This window comes from Amphibalanus amphitrite, unplaced genomic scaffold, assembly GCF_019059575.1.
Source record: "Amphibalanus amphitrite isolate SeventyFive unplaced genomic scaffold, NRLGWU_Aamphi_draft 000257F_arrow, whole genome shotgun sequence".
Taxonomy (NCBI): Eukaryota; Metazoa; Arthropoda; class Thecostraca; order Balanomorpha; family Balanidae; genus Amphibalanus; species Amphibalanus amphitrite.
In genome coordinates this window covers 295,291-318,560 of record NW_024881752.1, presented here as the reverse complement: position 1 = coordinate 318,560, position 23,270 = coordinate 295,291, and the positions used below count along the sequence as shown (strand labels likewise).

At 54.8% G+C, this 23,270-nt stretch overlaps 1 protein-coding gene across 3 annotated transcripts in view; it reads right to left on the bottom strand.

Annotated features, from left to right (window-relative positions):
* The window catches only part of LOC122386598 (disco-interacting protein 2-like), a 73,829-nt gene that overhangs the window by 36,457 nt on the left and 14,102 nt on the right, over nucleotides 1-23,270 (bottom strand). Inside the window, exons 2-7 of one of the 3 annotated variants that reach the window (XM_043375929.1) lie at nucleotides 18,990-19,061; nucleotides 11,583-11,642; nucleotides 9,441-9,524; nucleotides 6,915-7,055; nucleotides 3,135-3,429; nucleotides 104-204 (exon numbers count right to left, since the gene is read on the bottom strand). In XM_043375929.1, coding sequence (XP_043231864.1) covers nucleotides 104-204; nucleotides 3,135-3,429; nucleotides 6,915-7,055; nucleotides 9,441-9,524; nucleotides 11,583-11,642; nucleotides 18,990-19,061 — 753 coding nt within the window. The remainder of the gene's footprint in view (nucleotides 1-103; nucleotides 205-3,134; nucleotides 3,430-6,914; nucleotides 7,056-9,440; nucleotides 9,525-11,582; nucleotides 11,643-18,989; nucleotides 19,062-23,270) is intronic. The other 2 variants (XM_043375930.1, XM_043375931.1) reach the window with 2 other exon arrangements.

Sequence of the window (23,270 nt, the reverse complement as noted above, 5' to 3'; positions counted from 1 at the left end):
CCCAAGCCATCTCAGCGCTGGCATATTCTCCGCCCTGACAAGTACCACTCCCCAGGACACTGGCGCTTGCCGTCCCACCGTCGAGCCCAGTCGATCTACTCACAGGGTGCGAGGTTGTCCATGACCTCTGAGAGCTGTGTCATCTCGTCCCGGAGTCGTGCCCGCTGCCGGTCGTGGTTGGACGACTGGGAGCTGCTACTGAGCCTGTGACAGACAGGGGACGTGGTGGGTCAGTGAGGGGTCATCAGAGGGGACGCCGTGGGTCAGTGAGGGGTCATCAGCGGGGACGTGGTGGGTCAGTGAGGGGTCGTCACAGGGGACCGGCGAATCACCGTCATTGGTCACTGGTAGGGTATCTGATATGTATGGGTCACCACAGCCAATCAGGAGTCATCAACATTCAGAGCACCACTTGACACGGTAGGGAGTCACGAATCATCATCATCATCATGATGATACAGGATTGAAGGAAAGTGGTTGAGGTGGACATAAAATAAGCTATTTTGAGGTCACACCAGGAAAAGGCTCATCATAAAACGTTTGAATGTGTAGTTTGTTTTGCCTACAGTCCGCTTAGAAAACGGAGAGATCCACGACGACCGACCAATAAATCGCCACACCACAGCTAGCAACAGCAGGCTGACATCATAACTCGCCCATTCTCGGCACCACAAAACACGCCAGATGCGGTGGTGGCTGCGCTGCACAGCGCTCTGACGTCACACATTCCTCATGTCTCCTGACGCACGGCCTATCCACAGGCGCCGGGGCGACTTCTGCGCTATTCTGCAAACCAACCGTGCATTGGACGGAGCGGGCCGCACAGCGTATTATCCCGGCTCTCCCGATATCGACGCAGATAGTGCAACTCGGGTTACACACGGCGTGGTAACATAACGCCAGCTGGGTAACTCGATGCAGCGTGGGGGTTCACTAACGATAGCTCCGCGACATACAGAGGAGTCTGTTGGCCAACAGAGCTCGTACATCATTTGACAGACAGGGAATCATGGCACAGCTGGTAGATGAATAAGGCAATACAGCAATACCATGGCCACATGCGCCAGAGAAGTCACAGCAACGTCAGCTTCAAAACTCCGGAAGTAGCTTGCGACAACCCTAGAGCCCACGAAGGCGCCATACCATTGGGGACCACAGCCTCTAGGGAAGACAGAGTAGTGTCGAGCCTACAGCTACCAGAAAAGTAAGCCGACATCGATGGCACCTCGGACGCCATACACTGCGCCGCAGAGGCTTGTAGCCGCACCAGCGGTCAGCGGGGTGTGTTAGTGGCCGGCGCACCCCCATAGGGAGCAGCACCCACCACCGTGTCCGCATTCCTCTCCAAGCAACACCCGGGATCTTCTGACGCCATGGTGGTGGACGATAAATAGTGGGGGGGGGGGGGGGGGTGTCGAACAGGCAGCTTTGATACCACGCTTCCATCATAAAACTGTTTTGGTCAACAGACATCAGTGACACTGACATCAGGCTTTCGTCTGAACGATATTTCGGTGTCAATTCAACCATTAAAATAAACAGAGCTTCCCTGTCCATGTCATGAGTGTTCATCGTACAACAAACTCAGGCCTTGTCTCAAACACGGGTAACGAGCTAGACTGGCTAAACTTACCACCCCTTGTCTACCCTTTAACACCAATTCTCGGCAATGTACGTGCCGCATCTCGCTGACCCTCGATCTAACCAAAGCCCCGTGGCTTTAACTCATATGCACTCCACCGAGGGATGCTGCCTGCGCAGCAGAGGCATTGCCGGCATTCCTGCTCTGATGTCCAACAAACTCCGCAGATACCAGTGTTGGCCGGTGGATAACGGACCCTGCGCTCTTCCACCGAGGGAAGGTCGAGGTGGGGGTGGTTGGTGGATAGGTGGAAGGATAATCAGACAGGGGTGTGCACTGTCAATGGTGGATGGTCGGAGACTGGTAAAAGGACGGTGGTAGAAGCTGGATGCACAAAAAAGGTATAGGTATATTGGACTGTGATGACCCTTTGCCTCCCTGGCATTGCGTGGCTTTTATCGCCCCTGTCGTAGCCATGAACAATGGACAGCCATTCACGGGTGACAGTCCCGGAACCCAACATTGACCGGATGTTGCGCGTCACGCATCACTCGCCGACCGACCGACCAGCCAAAAACAACCGATAGACCACCGATACCGGTATACAATCGCCGCCACTGACCAATGACGAGCCACCACTACCCCTTACCCCGTCGGCTCCCCGCAGTGAAAGGCTTGTTCCACTCCGCGGTGCGCTGGAATTTCCGCCGGAGCGGCGCCGGGGCCCCACCTGCGGCATTGTTTACATCACACAGCGGTCCGCCGACGGTCCGCGCGACGCGTGCAAGGCGTCTCTATCGGCCCAGAGACACCGGGGGTGCCGGAGACAAACAACCGCACCTGGCGGGTCTCTCTCTCTCTCTCTCTCTCTCTCTCTCTCTCTCTCTCTCTCTCTCTCTCTCTCTCTCTCTCTCTCTCTCTCTCTCTCTCTCTCTCTCTCTCTCCCGCCATCACCTGCCGCTGCTATATGCTGTTGGAGTCGGAACCCGTCATGAATGGATTGTGGAGCGCCGGCACCACATAACGATCCGTAATGACTCTCCGCGGCTGTCAATGGGTGTGGAGTGCAGGGCCGCCTCAATGGTTTGCCGGTGCGATTCAGGCGCTCTATGGCGTGTGGAATATTAATTGATGTATCAGCGGGGTGTCGGCACCTGGCCCGAGGGGCAGACCCCGAGGGACAGATTGGGTGCCCCGGACGGGTGACGGGACTGCTGGTCAGGTGACTCGTAGCTGACTGACAGCGCATAAAGATGAGAGCTGATGTCATATCGCATACGGTCAGATCACGCGGGCTAACACACCCAGGACATCCTTGGTCATATGCTATGCAGTGGATATGCTAATGCTCGCACATCCCGTCCCAGGCATCCCGTCCAGGGACATTACTTCTAAAGGGACCTATTGCTACGCTACAATCTCCATTCCTTCCTTTTCCTTTCTGACCCCCTCAACCCTAACTGTTCCTGTTCGATCTCTTACTATTCATTTCTGATTCTTATCCTTATCCTTATCCCTTCTAACCCCTAGGTGCGTGGTGTTGTCCTCCCACCTGTTCTGGACGGTGTTGGGCTGCTGCGACTGCTGTTGTATCTGCTGTATCTGCTGTATCTGCTGCTGCTGTATCTGCTGTATCGGCGGCGGCGGCGGCTGCTGCGGTACAGCCGGCTGCTGACCGGGCAGGGGAGGCAGCGGCCCGGTGCGTGCCCTGCTCTGTGGCGGTGTGTCTCGCGCCGAGCCCAGACTACTGGTGTCGGACGGGGGCGGGCCGTGGTGACGGGAGCGGTCCACCTCGGGGGTGGCCGGCTCGCCAGGAACGGAGCTGTCGTCCTCGTCAGAACTCGAGTCTGCCGGAAGGGAAAACGGGGGTCAGAGGGTCACTAAGCTGGATAAGCCAGTTTCAGATACACAGTGCCATGTGGAAACGTCCGGAAAGAGACCGGGTAAAACATACTACGGATTACCTGTAGAATGATGGGTGCAAGAGCCACAACGGTTATCAGATTGAGCAGTTAACACCTCACATATCAAATGGACGATGACTAAGATTCCGACTCACCCTCCAAAACTTGATGAAACGCTGTATTTTCCACTCAGAAACACCACAGCGACACCAAGTTCAACAGTACACCAACACGGCAAATCCTGGCGCCACGGCCACCTGTCTCTCTCCGCACGGCACACAGCACGGAGAGCAACTGATCGACAAAACACCGCACGTGAAACGGTTCACAAGGCCGCACCGGCCGGCGGACGCGGAACACTGGATCAACCACGGCACAAAACACCGTAAACACTGCAGAATGGAGCACACGGGATGGATCGGATGAGCGATTGGATGGGATCGCATTGGTTTCAATACGTGCTGAACGTCACGGTCGTACCACGCGACCGTTTTGGATAATGGGATCATTTTTCACAGGGCATCAGCCGCACAAATAAACCAGCACAATGCACAAAAACACGCATATGCATACAATCACTGTCATATCGTCAGAACAATGACGCAGAAAAAAAACATTACAGACTACCGATCATATATCATAGGGCAAACAAATACACAAAGGCTTTGTCACACCGATACGAAAAACAAACGTCCTCATCGGTACAAATAAAATAACCATCTCAACGCACTCACCGATGGCTTCGCCAACTACCGCTCAGACGGCGAACAAAGGTTGATGCCACATAACCAATGGCCCTATCTCCAGTATCCCCACCACTACCCACCACACTGGGCGTCGGACGACGAACACAGTAGAGCACCACCACCGTTTCCGATCCCATCAAACCCACCGTTCCCGCACTTGACCCCACCCGACACTGTCCACTCACTGGGTCCCCTGCCGCACCGACCCCGGTCACCAACCATAAGAACCACTGTCGCGGCGCCAGACACGGCATATCCAGGAGCCAATCAGAACCTCTGTGGCTGCAGAGGGCTACAAGGAGATGGTGTGAGATCACTTCAGCGACCTCTGCATTGGGATGATCGGGCAGTCAGGGTCATGTCCTGCTCAATAAGGTTTGGATCGGGTTGGATTGAACGTGGGCGGCGGACGGGGCAGCTCAGCTCTGATAATTGACAGTGGAATGTGCAATAGACTCCATATGGTGAATCATTGAGCGTGGGCGCGAGGGCTGTGTGGACGGATTTCTAATTGGAATGTGGACAGACAAGTATGAAGGACAGGCAGTTGTCGATAGATGGCTAACTTCATGTAGTGGACAGTGGACTCTAATTTACTGGTCGTCCATCGGACTGTAAAAGGCCACTGGACGGCGGACAGTGGACGGGTCGGGTTGGAAGGGACAAAAACAGCGCCTTGACGACACGGTTCCCGTCCGCTGCGTCCGTGAGTCATGGCCTGAACCGTGGCGCCGTCTGAGGAGTAGCCTTGGACCAACGTAAACTTGATGCTAATTTGAAGTTCGGGCCCAAATGGCTTATGCAACAGTTTGGACTCGTATCTCACAAACACTACTCCAAAAAGTTACGGCTGACAACTTCTTTCTAAATGAGCAGAGATCACTAAACGTGGACCACTTTCCAAGCAAATGATAAATTGGTAGGCCGTAGGACGGCTTTATGCCTGGACAGTGCACAAGGCTTGTCTACGAATGAAACGTCACACCCACGCAACGATGCGAATTATCAATTCAAACACTGCAAGACTTTAGTCTCCAACGAATAAAATGAATTCAGCACCAGCCTGCCATCTCACTGATACAGGTCTGGAAATCCCCAAGCATCCATGTCCGGTGGCGTTTCTCGAAGAACTCTCCGGCGTCTGGTGTCTCTGACAAGACAGGACGCGACCGAACCATTTATTTGGGTTTCGTGTCTCTCGAGCGGCGTTTGACTCAGACCCTGTGTATTTATCCGGACTGACAGAAAAACGGCGGCATGCCTTCAGCGAAAGAACACCACGCCAGCACACCCACGCGGCTCGTCCAGAAACTCTGAGAGATCACTCGGCGCTAACAAACTTGGCGCAGCAACTTTAAATGGAGGATCGACGCCAAAGCCTCGCCGCCTCTCCAGACGCGTCCAGTGCAGACTGGGGGCTCCAAGGACGGCACGGTGATCATGTCTGACTCGTCTGTCTGCCGGGCAGCGGCGTGGGTCGCCGACCCCCAGCCGGCACACCCGGCCGGCCGTTCCGGTTGGGAGGAGCGCCGATGACGCTGTTCGAGCGATGACGCCGATTTGCCATTGGATGACTCACACATCAGTTCGGTCGTCACGCCATCGCACACTGGTTACACGACGGCTCACCAGCGGTACGGAGGTAGCTCGATTCAACGTCACACGGAGTGTAACATCTGCTGTGGGAAGCGGTCACCATCCACCACTGCAGCCCTCCCCTCGCCGGATGCCAGCATTCAGCGGAACGTCGCGCACTTACGCGAACCATGACACACCAGGCAGGACATCATTCGTCGGTCGCTGCGTGCTGCGTACAGCCGCTGATAGGCATACATGGAACGCTACCGTGGCGTATAAACTGAACACCGTCGTATAAACGAAACATTACCAGGAGCCAGCACGGGAAGCGATTTCACAACACACTGCCAGGGGGCAGGATCTCCGTACGCATCAGCAATGACAAAGAAACAGCTGGAACGCAGCAAAAGGCCATCAGACTGCTGGAGCGTGTCATTTGAAATTCAAAGCACCCCATGCCTCCGGGACATCCTACTGCGCTGGACCTAGGGACGGAGCGCGGCGCACAGCTGAGCGCAGACCGAGTTCATAAAATGCAGGCCATCCATCATAGCCATTCGTCTTCGTTGCGACGCGAAGTCCCCTGTCCATTGTGTCAAGGACTCGCTTCAGTACAAGGCCGTCGCCTCTGTCCAGTCAGTCACAGATTTGTCCATAATTATTGGTGTGACCGTACGGAGGACCGTGGTCACGACAGCTGAATTAGGTAACCAGTGGGAACGGACTTCTAGAACATTAAATGCGCGCGCGCAGTAATTGCACTACACGAGACAGAAAACTCCTTACTACCCACAAAAAGCGTAGAAAACGCCCGAATAGAGCCGCAAGGACAACTCTCACAATCACCAGCCAAGATTTTCCGACAAGGATTAAATGCGACCACGCAACAACGAATGCACGAAACGCAGTATAAAACACCTCACTGAAGACAAAAGTACTAAACAACCTTGACTGGAACCACGAGGACAGGTATCACTATCTCAAGTCATAACGTTTATCAGTCCACCTTTCGCTTAGAGGCTACAAAATGACCAACCAATGCATTGCTGAGGTTTTTGGGCGGGCGCTTCACCTCATGTACGTTATAAAGGCCGGCTAGCTCACCGTTGTCCGAGTCCCTCCGACGCCGCCGCTCGGCCTCTGGACTGCGAGCCATCACCGACTGTCGTTTGGAGGGCATCGGTAGCTGCTTGGGCCGGCTCTGCATGGCCGCGATGGCCTGCTGCACGGCTTCCTGACGCACCTCTGCGGGGGAGAGACAACTTCATCAGCATCACCGTCATCATCAGAGACGCACGACGTCAGGGTATGGCAGTGGGGTACAGGGTCAGGACACGTCACTGGGGCACATGTCAGGATACATAACTCAATCAAGACTCAATCAAGGCACTTTAGGTAGACATTATTCAGAGCACAACAGGACAAGCGTCAGTAGAACGGTAATGTTCACGACAGGCGACGACGGAACGGGGCTCAGTAATGAAAAAAGATCACCAGTTTACAACATGGAAACACAACATCAACAAATAGGCCTCATTGGACGAGTAACGCTTAATAGCACGAGGCAGCAATGGCGTAAAAAAAAACAGGCAAGACAGCGGACGCCTAAATAAGGTGGCACACACGAATTGAAGGCGATTAGCACATCTTCAAGAATGTGCACAGCGTGCTAGTTGACAGGTAAAAAAAAAACGTGATTATTTCACTAGCAGCTGCCATGGATGGTCGCTGATTCTCCATCCTTTCTCTTCTCTCGACTGTCTTTTCTCCTCTGCACATGTTCCTTCCTTCGTTTTGCACGCTCGAGTAAAGAAAATGAGAATCACGTCGGTTCTTTTCAACGAAAAAAGCAGACAAGGGAACAGCTGCCACCTCCTGCGTCAGCTCAGTGTAATCCCGTCCTATGAACCAACAACGCCCCGCCGTACAAAAATGGCAACAAAAACACAATTCATCAATCCAAGGCGCCGCCGTCGCAGACGTTTTCTGGCAATATGACAGGCGACACTCTGGCCTCTGAATGCCGGCACTATCGCTACATGGATCAACATCCGTTTTCTGAATGTTATCGCTTTCATGTCACATGTAGAAACAAATGTCGGCTTAAACCGCTCTTTTCCGTGGCGCAGAGCACCAAAAAGGGACCACAGACAGCCCCAGCAGTTGGACTCTTGACCAAGCTAAATCATCAACACTAGCACAACACAACACCCTGTCGTGCCCATCGCCCTTGCCAACGAGCTTCGAGAGCTCAGAGTCGGCAGTCATCCTCCAGATAAGGTCACCTCAGCCCAAATAAGGCCCACTTGCTAACGTCATACTAGACAAGATGACATGCAACATGTGCCAGCATCGAATCTGAATTCGAAACGAGACTTTTTTCACGCGGCAGTCGTGGCATTTTTCGCCGAGCTGCCGGATGTCTCGTATGCACAACATGAGTCAGCGACAATTGAACACAAGCCTCATTAGAATAGGCCATCAATCAGGCTGCATTACGATGCTGACGGAGTTTACACCCCGGAAAATGACACCACAGGCATCGGCTGACGGTGTTACGCAGCTCGCCAGCACATTAATTACGGTAATACGGTGACAGAATGGAACGGACAGTGAACACTTGTCAGACACGTGAGAGCAAATCGCACTATGTGCGTTGCAATAGAGCCAACACGGTGAAGCCAAGCCAATACGACCATGGCCATTCAGGATCCTAGTTCGAAGTGTTCCGGTATCGGAGAATGGATAGTCATCTATGTCTATCCCTGTTCGTGATCTGCAATATCTACTCGCTCAGTAGATATTGCAGTCTGCAGGTCTCAGGCGAGTCACGCTCTCAGGTGTCACGCATCACCAGTTGTGAAGTCGCACTCTCATAGGGGCGGCTTCAGTCACATCACGCAGTTTAGTTTGCATACGACTCATACGAGATCACATCACACACATGGAAATACACCTCCCACACCATTGCACTCTCATCACATCGATATGCGGCACCGGGAACACTAACAACAATCGTACCTAGCCTGTAGCGCTACGATGCATGGCGTTAAAAACACACATCAGCCGGGGCGCTACACCTAGCGCCAAAACAACATCCCACCCAACACACACAAAGAGACAAGGCGACAGTGTCGGACCCTGCAGACACCCTACCCTACCGACCACACGTACCGCCGGCAGACACAGGGCGCGTGCAGCACGGGCGGATCGCACCCAAACAGCGACCAAATACAGACAAAGCACGTACAGAACACGGGCCAAACATAGCAACGACAAAATATACACTGCCATATTTCTGTCTGCACCGGGGACGGCCGACACAGCCGACAGGGCGTACAGACAGCTATGGGGGGCGGGGGGGGGGGGAGTTAGGCGCGGTATCCTGTCTAACAGGTGCCATATCCTGCATATCCATTAAATAGGTTCTACACAACCCAGGAATTTTCCCATCATCCAAAAAAGCTCATATCCTAATGGTCATAAAAAGAGGCTGGTGTTTTCCTAATTGACTGGCTAATACTCCACCTAAAAATGATACCTGAGTTACGTGAGCCCACCCCAACGTCCTTGCAATCAAACACACGGCTCGGCTCCATGTCCGAAGCCCCGTTTATTCACTTCACTCACCTGAATGGTACCGAGATTCATTCCTAGTGACTCGTCGCTGTGCCCGCCGTCGTGCTCGACTGCTGGGACTGGCGGCTCCCTCGCCTGTGGACCGACAGAACACAGTCAGCTTTAGCATACTAAGACACGCCGCTAACGCCGGACAGTGCACCATACACAAAACGGCACGGGGCGGAGCGTCGGGCGGCGGCAGGGGGCGGGAGGGGTACCGGAGCCGTGCACCGACCGTCGGAATGCTTCCAGTTGGGGTACAAGGCCACACGGGCGGGCGGACGCGACGCCGGCGGACGTGAGTCGGCCACGGCGTGCACAGGGCCGTGCGTGCACTGTGCACTGTGCAGCGACGGAGCGCGGCGTCACATGACATCATCAGACAGCGCCTGTCTGTCGCCAGAGGCCGGCGGGCGACAGGCCGGCCGCCGGTGGTCTGCCGACGGACGAACGGTAGGGCACATGGGCAGACGGACGGACGGGCGGACGGACGGAAAGACGGACGGACGGAAAGACGGACGGACAGGCAGACAGAGATAGGACAGACAAACGGTAGGACACATGGGCAGACGGACAGACGGACGGACTACGGACGGACAGACGGGAGGACAGGCTAACAGACAGACAGACGGACGGATGGACGGACGGTCAAAGAGAAAGACATAATATAGACGGTCACAAGGAAACACGGACAGACAGGCGCGGACAGTACGGACGGAGGGAAAGACGGGAGGACAGACATGTCGGTCACCGGTGGCCCACCAACTATCGGACGCCGGCGCACTACGAACCCCAGTACCCGACCACGCCCCTCACTACCCAGAGACGGTGGGCGGGGTCGGCGTCGTGACCAGCCGGTGTGACGGACGCGCCGGCTCGGGACGGAGAGGCGCGGCGCCATCACCCTGATGAGGCCCGTGTGACCGGCGGCCGTTCTTCACCATCGACGCGTCGGTGCCGACACGAGACGGCCCCGGTGCTACGTGTATCCTGGTACTGACGGCTCACGTGAGCACGTCACATTGCACCTGCCTGTCTGCCTGCATGTCTGTCTGTACCGGCGCCAAAAGGCTTCTCTCATTAGTCTTTGTTTCCCAACTTTTTTCGCCGCGTTGACTCGAAATCATTTACCACATTTTTGAAAGACATCTTTCAATCAACATTTTTTTTGCAATAAATCATGCTTCCGCACGGCGCAGAGTTGGTAACACGTCGGGTGAGAAAGGGCGCAGTACGGCGCGGAGGAAGTTCAGGGGTACGGCGCTGGGTACGGCTATGGCAGATGGGGCGTCGCGTACGGCTATGGCAGTACGCGACGGCGCGGAGTACGGCGCTGGGAGTGGAACGGCGCGCACGCCGGACGGCGGCGGAAGCAGCTCTGGGAACGCCGCCACCGAGCCGTGAGAGTCGCCTGGCCCGGCCGTCCTGGCCACGCCGTGACGCATCCGCCGCCCCGTTCGCTGGACACCGTCCCGCGCTGGCAGTCTGCAGATAGCGCTCGACGCCGGGAAACTCGGGGTGACACTCGGGCTGATATTAGAGACGACACTCACAATGACACTCAGACGACAGCCAAAACAGAGCATGCAGCCACTGCAGCGGGCGCGCAGGCCGGGCGGCCGAGCTAGCGCTAGCGGGGACAGGAGTTGGCCAGACGGGAGCGAACGCGGCGACATTGTCAGATCGAGCTAACGGCAACAAAACCAGACAGAACCAAAAACAGAAGCAAAAGGTTGAACGCACACAACGAAGACACGAAACGCGTCCATGGGACGACACAATGCGGCAACTCACTAGACATAAGGACAAATTCGATCAACCATCAAAATATAAGATAAAGAACAACAAACCAAGATCTCAATCTAAAACAAACGCAAAAAAACGCCGACAAAAAAAACTGCACATAAAACTCTGGCATCGTAGCAGGCAGCGGGAAGGGATGCTCTCCCAGCGATCAACACCCATAACTACGGGTGCAGCATACCAGCTCAGAACCACAGCTCATCGCAGCAACTTTGGCTGCAGCTTAGACCCAGCTGCAGCTGCCGGCGGGACAGTCCAGCTAGCCGGGAGGGGGCATGCCGTCCAGTCAGCGGGGCAGGGGCGGCGGCACGGCACTAAGACGGACAGACGGACACAAACACCTCCCACCTGTCGGGGTCTTCTGTTGGCGGCTCTGACGCGGCAGCGGCACCGGAGGACTACTGCTCTCTGTCGGAGCCGGAACGCACAACACACACGGGAGAGGTTAGTGGGCGGACATAGCGCAGTACTTGGGTTAGATACCTAGCCAGCGAATACACGGCTACAAACACGTTCGTGGCCACAACCACAGATAACAATAGTGCTACTGTTATCTGTGTCACAGCACATACGCGTTCAAAGTACAGGTGGTCTACAAAATAAGTTCCCGCCGTATGCGGGTCACCAGTGGACAGTAAACGCCTGAGCGCTACTCGGGCGCCACCTGCCCGCACACGGAGAGGACTTATTTTGTAGACCTACTGCACGTGACATGTCCCGTGTCCATGTCCCCACCCCACCGAGCCCAAGACTGCTGCCCATCACCCATCAAACGGCAGGGAAACCCATCGGCATCACGCTTCCATGGCGTGAAGCATGTCTGGTGCCTCTGCCCCTCCCCAATCCAGTCCCCGCACTGCCCATCACCTGTTACCTGTCCGGTCAGCTCACCAGCCAGACAGGTAGGTGAAACTACCGCCGAAAAACCCACAATAACTCACCCACCAATTATGTTTCTCCAGTATGATAGAGACGGATCGAGTGCGGGTTATAACGATGCCGACACGGCCGGTTTTTGGCCGGCCATAAAAACCTCGTCACAACCATGGCCCGTGTCAGTGCGAGTGACACTGACACGACGTACGACAGGTAAGCCACTGCAAATCCGCAGCCGTCACCAGCCCAGGAGTTCAACACCCTACGGTTGTGACGTAGACAGTCACTCAGTGAATAAGGCTATTGCTTTAGCAACAACACAGGCAGCTGTGCGTGCCATCAGAGGCGTCTATTATTTCGGTAAGTGACATTGCCGGTGTACCCTCTGTAAAGCAGACCCATTGCGTGGACAAGACCAGCCTCTCCGAATTTTCCCGTCCAACCTCGTCAGTCGACGGATTAGTATTCGGCCCAGCCGCCCACAGGGCCGGTACCAGGCCTGGGGCTAGGTGCCATGCCTTCACCTGAGCCAGGCTGGAGCAGGCAGCTCAAAACACCGCCCTCTAATTGACCGTCCATGTTGCCTCCATCAGTCACCGGCTAGTGGACAGAATAACGATAGATGCGATGACAAATAGATACACCGTGACGGGAGACGTGAAGGCTGGACAATTTGTCATAGCCTGCAGTGTATGCTTGCACACCTGGGAGGCAGCAGAAAAAACTGACGTGGATACAGGACAGCAGCTCCGAAGCAAGAAAATGCGGCCAGTCCTCTCCTTTCATTTTGAACTCGCACACTGAATCACCACGCCCCTTCCACACTAGATGCTCTCCCCTCATCTTGGTGACGTTAGGCAGGTAAACAGCCCGCCCCTCCTGGCACTACCGCCCTACATCCATCCATCAGCACAAATGGTGTCATGTCCGTACGCAAATGACGTGCACATACACTCGCTAACGGTTTGGGACGCGTAACGTGACATGACCGGTGGCTGGATTCCTAGGTCGTCACGTCAGCGCCTCAGCTGCTGCGGCTAAAGGCAACAACCAGCTCAGCGCTCAGCACGGTACGCAGCTCAAAATCCAGCTCATAGGTCATCAATCATCATACGTGACATGTCTAAAGGTAAAACTTGCCTATCTGCCCAACATCCTTTGAGACAAAATTGGCGTAGCTATGAAAAAACTCGACCGACATAAACTGACTGATCGCGTCACGCATATGCCGTTACCGTGCGGACGCCACTGGCTCGCAGGGTCAGCCTACAATGCACATAACCAGCGTCCACGGCCGTCAACCTAAATCGGTCCCGACAGCCGTCCGTGCATTCCTGGCGGCTCCTGACACAGCGGTGTAACGGCTGACATCACAATGGCAGGCAGCCGGTGCACGACAATGCCCCGACCGACACGACTGGCCACTGGGAGCAGGTCGGGGAGCGCCGCCGCCGGACAGTGGTGGTGTGCCGCCGGTCGGGGTCACTTCCGACATGACACGTCACGGTGACGTGATGGCATGGATGGTAGGAGGCCAGATGCCTACTGGCATGCATACCAGACGCATCGTAAATCGTAATTCGGAGTAAAAGTGATCATATGTTGACGGAGTGCTTTTACAGTTCCTGTTCCTCATATTTTGCTCATGAAATTGAAGGGGTCACGGTTTCAGTCCTTTGAGCCTATATCAGCCCAGATTGGCAGTCTCCAGTGAACGACATTGGTTCGACGGGAGATCCATTCGACTGGCTCCTCCCTGACAGCCGGGTAGTCAGCACCCGTGTAGCTCGGACAGACTCCCCGCCGAGTCGTCCCGTTCAGACGTCCCCCTGACGGCCATGTCATGACGCCAAGGACCGCTCCACGATTCACCGCACGCGCGATGGGCGGCGCGGCACCATATTTGTCCGAGCACCCGCACGCTGACTTCAGGTCAGGTGCGTCTGTGATGACCGTCCATTCACCGGCACAAATCAACCGTTCAGGGGACGAGCCAGATCCGGCCGATGGCCGCACGTCCTGCTGAGATCCATCTCGCGAGATCCCGCTGCGATCCAGACAGGGGATCTGCCTCAAATGGACAGGGATCGATGGCAAACGGAGGTGGTCTGTGCAGGGATGTTCGGGAGCCAATGAGCATGACAACTTGCGATGAGGGAAGGCAATCAGCGATGCATGGGAATGCGAACGGATGAATGGATAAATGAATGAATAAACGCACCCAGAGATGAGCAATTCGCAGCACGCTACAATCGAATCCTAGCGAAGCTAACCAAACTCAATGCAAAAGCTGATGAGTAGCATGCCAGTGTCAGAACATTCGATCTTCAGTAAGTGCGTGAGCCCAATCCTGAGTTCCAAATAGGGCATCCGCTCAATCCTGGCTTCAGTCCACGCCCGTGCGCCCGGGAGAGCTGCCAAAATTGGTGTTCGCTTTACGGTCGGCCAGCTAGTGCCACTCTCGCCCAATCAGCTGACGTTACTCGGCCAAATCAGCTGAGGCCGGCAGAAAACGGCCCACGGGGGTGAGACGCTCCAATCGGGACCAGTGCCGCCGGGTCTGAGCCACCCACGGTCAATACAAACTAACTGCGAGATGCTGCGTCCCAGCGGGCCCAGGCGGCGGAGGCAGCCGAATACGGACCAACAGAGGTTATTTATAGCTGAAGACGGTTCGACCCAGCATAGAAAAGTAGGCGTCGACGCATCTGCTTCCACAATCGTCAGCAAAAATCTGCTTCGCTAACGCCCACCCGGCTATCTCGTCCGTCACCGCCATCCGTGCCAACTGCTCGTCACCCATATGCTGCTCAACGACAGAGTGATACGACACATCTCTGTCATACTTATACACTATACAGCCAGCATTAGCGACATATACCACCTCACGCTCCGACCTCAGACCTTCCCCAGAGCGTTCTCACGGCTCGCCCCAGCGGACCCACGGTACTCGGGTCAGCGCCTGAGGCAGTCACGGCTCCCGTAGCCCCGGGTCGGTCGCGGTCCCTCCTTGGTAGCTCGGTGGTCCACCCGTTTGCAGAAGTATCAGGCCCGGAGCGGTGCCGCTGGCATAGACGTGGGATCGTTCCCAGCCCGCCGACTCGCCTAGTGAGCCCCAGCAGTCAGCACTGCTCCGACTCCGAGCTGACGACATCCGGCTGAATGGATGTGGCCGCGGACAAGTGGGACGCGAAAAGCCGGTGACGACTGCACATGACACAACTGTGACCTAAGGGGACTTCAGAAGACTAACGACGACCGCCTTCTGTGGCTGCCGGCAGTACCACCACCAACTGCAGCTTGTGATATCAGCACCCACATAAAACTCACACCGTATTGCCTTGGAAGTTATAACTTGCTGTGACTGAAACCCTTTAAATAACGCACGTAACGACACTAGCAGCAGCCCATATGTCAATCATCATGCATTCAGGGGTTCGTTTCACTTAGAAAGGTCAATCAAATTAACTCAGAAATCATTAAAATACAAATGACGCTCATCAAAACACAGCGCTGGCGTAAAAACACCGGAACCCCCGCATATTTGAAAGTCGGTTTAATTAATTTCCATAACATGAATCCATAACGCTCGTGAGACTGCGCCGATCAGCAGCGGCTGTGCCAGTTCCACAGGGTCGCGTGCATGAGAGGGGCAGCGGGAGAGTGAGCGTGTGACTGTTTGTACCGCCGCTGGACGGCGTCTTGCGTGCGCGCGTGCACTTTCAATCGGGGGCGCACGCGCTGGCCGGCCGCCGGCGTCTGAGCGGGGCCCACCTGGGCGTGTCTTCAGGGCCGGGCGGAGCGCGTGCAACAACAGTGCTGATAAAAACACTCGGCGTCGAATCTCGACAGACAATCTGAGGCAGCGAGCGACTGGTAGCGGTCGGACGGACAGTCGCCGCCCACTCCTGCCGAGATGTCGGCAGTCGGACTGACAGTTGGCAAGTAGATCTCGTCAGGACCAGCGCTGAACGCTGGGCGGAAGCTAAGGAGCCGGCAATCGGGCTCGTCGACAGCGCTGTAACTAGCCTGAATCATCACCTTTCCTATTCTAGCATTAATTAGCATACCCTTTATATTTTCTACACCCCGCACCCTATTTTTGACCTAGCAGGGAGTCCATCGATGACATGAAGGCGTCCCGATCCTCCCCTTTCCTCTCGGGAGCAGCTCATCGACATGTCACGAGTGTCTCCTGTCCGCCCCCTGTCATCGGCCCCCATCGATACCCTAGTAGTGAACCGGAGATCACCGGGCCGGGGCAGAAGGCACGCTCGATGCACCCAAAGGGGTGAGTCGGGCGCGACGCCAGCAGACGTCGGGGAGGTGGAGATAAAAATACAGTCGGTCTGTCAACAGGGAGTCCGAAATACATCCGTCAATGGGAGGGTGCAGACAGGGTAGGAGCTGTGGAGGGATAGAGCCGTTCTGAGCTGATCGAGTATGATCTATCAAGACTATTGTAGACAAAGTGGAATTAACCCTTTGATGTTGCACAGACAAAACACGGTCGGTGAAGTAATATATTAACCTTCTGAACTGCAAATGGCTACACTCACAAACTTGGTTTACCAATACACTAGAAAGTGTCCATTCGAGCAGACTTGCAGACGAAGCCTCACCCCAGACAGACTGGGCGATTTGGGGCGCACGGCCCTGGCCGTTCGGCAGTCCGCGCGCCTTCACAGCAGGGGGTGCCGGGTCTCTCCCGTCGGCAGGTTGGGTGCTCCCGCCCGCCCCGGCCTTGAGAGCGACCCACCCTTTTACCACCGGCACATAGCTCAACCGCGACAGGGTCCGGCCTGAGGTTCTCACACTGGTCACTTTCGAAGCCTTCCATTTCACACAGCACCCTGCGAGGGTCCGTTCCTAGCCCTTGGTCGTCCGCACCGCATCACCATCAGAACAGGTTCCTATTCGCCTCACAAAGCGTTTCTCCAGCGGCGCTGATCACCCAACCGACATGCGATTAGGCTCCCGCTATGTCTTCCTCCACTGCGGACAAAGCCGGCCAACAACTAAACCCGGCACTAATCACCCGGGAATGCTGCGTGGCCAAATGAGCCACGACTGACTGCACGACCACCGCTGCGCATCAATGAACAGCGTCATCAGAGCTCACCGAAGCCAACGATTAAGCCCTCGCCACTAATTTCGCGAGTTCGGGTCGAGTCTCAATCGGCGCCGGTTTGTGCGGGAGCGGGAAAGTTGAGCGATCAATCCATCGGCCTAATCTCGAGTAGCCGAGCCGGTAGCCAGCTGGCTGGGCAGCTCATTAATCAGTCAGCGCGTGGAGCTCCGTGGACGAGCGCCAAGCCAAACGGAGGGACCGGGGACGGGGACGGATCACTGCTGCTTGCCGGCGCTCCCACCTCCGCTCGCAGGTCGTGGCAGCTAGCTCGGCTCATGAGCCATCAGTGGGTATTTTGGGAACACTTGGCTGTTTACTTTCGGCCACGAAACCTCAAAATATCAGTAAGATCAGTACAGTGCACATTATGTAACCATCCACCTTGTCGGCCTTTGTTTTGATCGCCTTATCTTCACAGAAATCGACAAAAACAAAAACGAACAAAAGGAACCTACATTATGAGGGAATATACTTCTAGCAACACGTGCGGATCTCAGTCTTTGTCACATTAGCGAATCTCACAGCTAAAACCATGAGTCATTATGTCTTCAGCCACGCATCCTCCATGTCGGCTCGCCTGGATACAGGACGGCTCGACAGTAACTTCCCGGCCGCGTCAGCCCGTCACGCGGCACATCGGCCACCCTGCAGACAAACCCGGCACTCGCCCGACCGGCAGCAGCGCAGGCACCGCCCGCAAAAACTGGACCTGGCAGCGCGCCGGTCTGCCGGGCGGCGGTCGGACGAGCTGTGAACCAGCGAACGACCGGCCGACAGCGGACGAGCGGCCGGACGGATGGACGCGTGGCGCAGCGCACGTCCCCGTCAGGACGGCGCGGCGGTCGGCGCGCCGGTCCATGACGTCAGCAGAGGGCCGTTCAACCCCCGGCGGCGGCGGCGGAGCGCGCCTTTGTTTACGCCGGCTGCCGAACGCCCACGGTCTACGATCGGGGCTCGCTCCAGGGTTACGGAATCCTTGGGGCTCGGCGAACTGCGGTCAAGGTATATCTGAGACAGAGCTGAGAGCAGAGCTAAAACGAATCTCTCATAAAGGGACAGCGACAGACCTTCGCTCGAACAACTCCTTCGCTCGCCGTCGGCCGACGACCAGCGGTCTCTGGCGGGTCGGTCACGGTCACCCACTCGGTCACCACCACTGGACAGGCGGTGGGAGCAGACTCGGACAGCGGGTACCCATCGGACCGTGTCACCAGCTAACTACCGGTAAAGGACGAGCCATGGTCACACGGACCCAGTGGCAGACTGGAGAGGCGAATATGCCACCACGCTAACAGCAGAGTGCATAGAGTTCATTGATGAAGCATGGTTTCCCCCACAGCTCTGATCAATCGTCACGAACCCATGCGAACGGAGAACTGTAAAGCCCCGGTGTAGCGGTTCTAGCCCACCCAACCACTAGCACCAACAAAGGATCATAAATGACTCACCCACCAGCCCGCACAACCGCGCGGTGACTGAAACCATCCTGCGGTGAACGCTCCCTACGTCACAGCCCCCCACCCCCAGTTCACACTTCACACCCACTGGGTCACATCCGTATTAACACCGCAGTCATAACTGATCAGGACAGTCACCCGCGCAGACAAACGCACAAGCCGAATCCCGATCCATCAGCTCTAAAGGCGGATCAGTTTTTGCTCGGGGCGCTGACGGCCGTCAGGCAGCATGAGGTGGTTTCCCACGATCGCCACTAGATGGCACTGGCAGGAGAGGGTAGATGTTCTTACCTGACTGACCGGGCAGGTACGGCGCGAGCAGCTTACTCCGCTTCTTCTCATAGCCCTTCTGTGTGATATCACCTGAAACGAGAACACAGCCGTCAGCAACACACGTCTAAATCCATTGCGGAACACGTGTCTAAATTTGTCACCGTGCTGGCGACAGCGGCGAGCCGCTCACCAAGAGACAAATCACCCCATTTGGCGACACGACGCTCGTAACGAGATAGGCAGGATTTGGAGCTGTAATTGGGGCTCAGCAGGCGACTGGAGCTGCTGTTTTTGCACACGACGAGTGGTACCTGCGACGGAACAGCATCGGCGAGAATGAGATACGCCAGGGCGCGCACGACGCGCTCGGCTCACCAAACAAGGACGTTTTGACTGGGCCGTCACTAATTCGGGCCGAGCGTGTATGTTAATTCCGGTCGGCCTTGCTTGTGGCACCGCTGAGCTGCTTTCCATGCGTGTGTCGTTCGCGTCCAATAGTCTCGTCTGTCACGGCCTGTCGCGTCGGGTCCCGGCACTCGGCCTAGCAAATCTCCCTCGGTCCTGACCTGACGATGCCCGCTCTCTCTACCGCAGTCAGTGTCCTTCACCTCAGCCGCTCCCATCATCTGCCATTATCTATTCTTTGTCCCTTCTCTAACGTTTATCCCATCCTCTGTCCTCTCAAAATACCTCTCCCCTTCTCTATCCTTCTCTATCTATCCGTCCTGTCTTCTAACCTCCTCCGTAGCCTCTCATGTCTTTGTCCTCTACCTAAACTCCCCTCCCGTAGCACCAACCAGCTCCATCACAGCTCACTCTGGCACTTCCGGCTCCCCGGCTCACTCCCTCTCTTTCTCTCCCTCCCTCTGTGCCGACCGACCCCGCTCCTCTCTCCGACACCTGAGCTCCCCCCACCCACCTTCGGCACCATCTCGCCTGTGTCGGGTCACGCCGCGTCAGCCGCCGCAGACAGATGGCCCTCCACTGGAGACCGTCCCGCGTACCGCATCACCCTCATAACCAGGCTCAGTAGCGCCTTTCAGATACACGCCTCGGACGCCTCCTCAATGGAACCTCTCTGTTACGGCCAGACATGCCGCTTATTGTCGTCTCCATCACTGTCAAGAGACGCTCATCGAGAATCACCTCTTCCTGAGAAGACTCTGAGGCTCTCGCTCCTCTCTGCGCTCTTCCCAGCGAACCTGGGAGGCTTCTCTAAGAAAGGACAGGGATAGGAACCAGGACATCCATATGATATAGGTACTAGTTAACACCATCAGACTGTGTGGGTCTGGCTCAGTTCCCAGGGCACAGAACCCAACATGGGTGGGAGAGGAGAAATCGAGCCAGCAATGATGTAGCTGAAAACGAGATAAACCGCGAATTTAAGTGTGATATTGCGGCTCCAGATTCCTAATTTACTTAGCAGTACAAGTTATGTCAGCTGATTACTCGTACTGCCCAGAGTTCAAGCAGTAAAAACTAGCAATCCCGCTATTACCCAGCTTGTAGAGCTGGCCAGGTGAACAATGGACATCTTTGACAACGTCCGGAAGTCTAAAGTGCCATATCGCTCCGAGTCACATCTTTCAGCAGAACTTACCAACAGCAACTACATAGTATGAACAGGAAGCGCTCAGTCAGAATGCACTTCCCCGGACATATCGCGATTCTAGGCATCCGGTGAGACGCGTCAGTCATACGCATTTCCAGTCGCCGCCCACACTGACACGTTTACGCTCTAGCTAAAGATACCCGCGAAGCGCAACGCTTCTCGTCTGTTACAACGCAGTTTTGCATTTTATGTTTTCAAATATAATGTCGATGATATAAAATGTCGAAGATCAATTCAGTTCTTTCATGAACATCAGCACATCCTTTGAATGCAATGAAATCAACAAGCAAACTGCTCCCGTCGTCAACCGTCCAGCCGGTGATACTGAGTGCCACCCGCAAAGCTTCCCACAATCCATTCCCCACCTCGGGTGCGATTGTCGTCACCAGCACTAACCCCGCCCTGCCCGGCGGGCCATCGCAGTGGGTCCCACTCTGGCTCAATCTGGCCCTGTTAGCGCGCACAGCGGGGCGGAAGTGCGCCTCGTTCCAGCCCGTTCAGCTCCATCGGCCGTACCCAGGGCCGCTGCACTGGGCAGAGCGACGGGCAGCGGGAACGGGGAACGGCGCGATGAGACAGGGGACAGCGGGGTCGTGCGACAAGACAGCTGAGAGTGTGGGGATGGGCAGTTGAGATCTTCATGTTGTGAATAAGAGACTGGCTAGAATAAAGAAGGGAAATTAATGGCATGCAAATTTTGAATTAAATACGCAGCCATGAAGTTTGAAGCACAGACGTCAGAAACTGATACAATACAAGTCCCTGCACCAGAAAGACATGCTCACACCAGGCTTCTACCGACTTGTATTGATCCAGAGGCGGCGCCAGTCGATTCCGCCTCTCTCGGATCACAGAGGACATCTCCGCTCCGCGGGTCAGCCATCCAACCATCTGGTACGGCACATCGACCGACCCCATCTGACCCGAGACCTGACCTGCTGACCTCTGCCCGCCACATATGGACACGCCAGAGAGCACCGCCCGTTACGACTCGACGTCTGGAGACACGTTGGCAGGGCGGTGAGCAAAAAGTAAAAGGCGGGCCGAAGGAAGACTGCTGAGTCCGGCCGCGACGAATTGAGCTTACAGTGCGAATGCTGGGAACGTTTGGCAAACTTGCTCGTGAAGTAGGAGCTAATGATGGTCTCCAAAGGAGTCTTGCCGGTCATGGTCGGTGCGAGCGACTTTAGCGAGTGTCATTTGAGCGAACGTCATTTGAGCGAACCATTTTCAGCGAATGGCAATTCAGCGATTATCAAGTTCATCGATTATCAAATATAGCGATTATCAATTTTAGCGAAAGCTATGTTTCAGCGACATCTATTTCGTCGACTACAATTTGAGCGACTGTCAATTCAGCGAAACATTTCATCGTCCTGTAACGGTGGATTTTTTTCTTTTGCGAGCGTATGCGTACGAATGTTTCCGGAATTTCTCATGGTTATCCGGAACTGGATGGCGGATGTCGCGCGTTCAAAGGTCAGACATTGAGCTCCAAATTTAATGCTACATTTTTTTCAAAAATTCCAACGGTTCAATTTCACCCCCCCCCCCCCCCACCCCACCCTGCTCTTTGTCAATAATGGTGACCAAACGTTTGTTCAGAGATCAATATTGCTTGTGCTTTTTCACGAGATTGCCCCGCTTGAATTTGGATCAGTTCCCCATGTTGTAAAATTTGTTCTTGCCCCAAGCACCGTACGAATGTCCAGATATTTGGGTGAGGTCCCTGAAACATAGACTGGATTCCCCTGTGCCATCTCTCTAGTTTATTATTGGTCCTTGGCATTCCTTCCGTCGCCCTATCTCTCACGTTCCACATTTTCAATTCAAATTTTGCCCGCCTCCTTCCCCTCCCATGCACCCCTTGTTGGTCGTCCGATGTACATATGTGTCTTCAAAATTCAAATGATGTGTAAAGAGGTGCAATAATTTCTGAAAAGTAGCAAATGATTGACTTTCGTCGCGTTCGGTCATTCGCTGTAACTGCATCGCTCAATTGGTCTCCCACTGACCCCCATATATTCGCTCAATCTGGTTTCGCTGATTCTGGTCCTCGCTTAAGTTGATAATCGCTGTGATTGAATTCGCCGACTTGACAATCGCTGAAAAAGCCAATCGCTTAAATTGATAATCGCTGAAAATGTTTCGCTCAAATGTCGTTCGCTGAAATAACGTTCGCTCAGGTGTCGCAGAACCGGTCATGGTGAGTGAATTATTCAGGAGGTGAGCTATGGCTAGTTTGAGCATAATTATGAATATTATGATGGTAGAAAATGACCTTATGCTCATGATACAATGAAATGATATTAAAATAAGTCCAAAAAGTATTATTTTGGACTAATTTTAATATCATTTCATTGTATCATGAGCATAAGGTCATTTTCTACCATCATAATAATTATTCAGGACTTCAGAAACCCCTGAATACACATTTATGATATCTAATATCTATGTTGGCACATCTAGGGCGAGCAAATGTTTCATTCGTACAGGCGTTCGCAATTTATTTGTATTTTTTCATGCATCTTTTCTGAGAGAGAAACATTCTATTTAGAAACGCACAAGCTTTGAATTTCATTTTATATTACGGGAATAACTACATTGATACACATTGCAACAGCAACAGACTACGCGGCAGCGCGCCGCTCCCCTATCGTCCCACCACCTTCCACACCATTTCC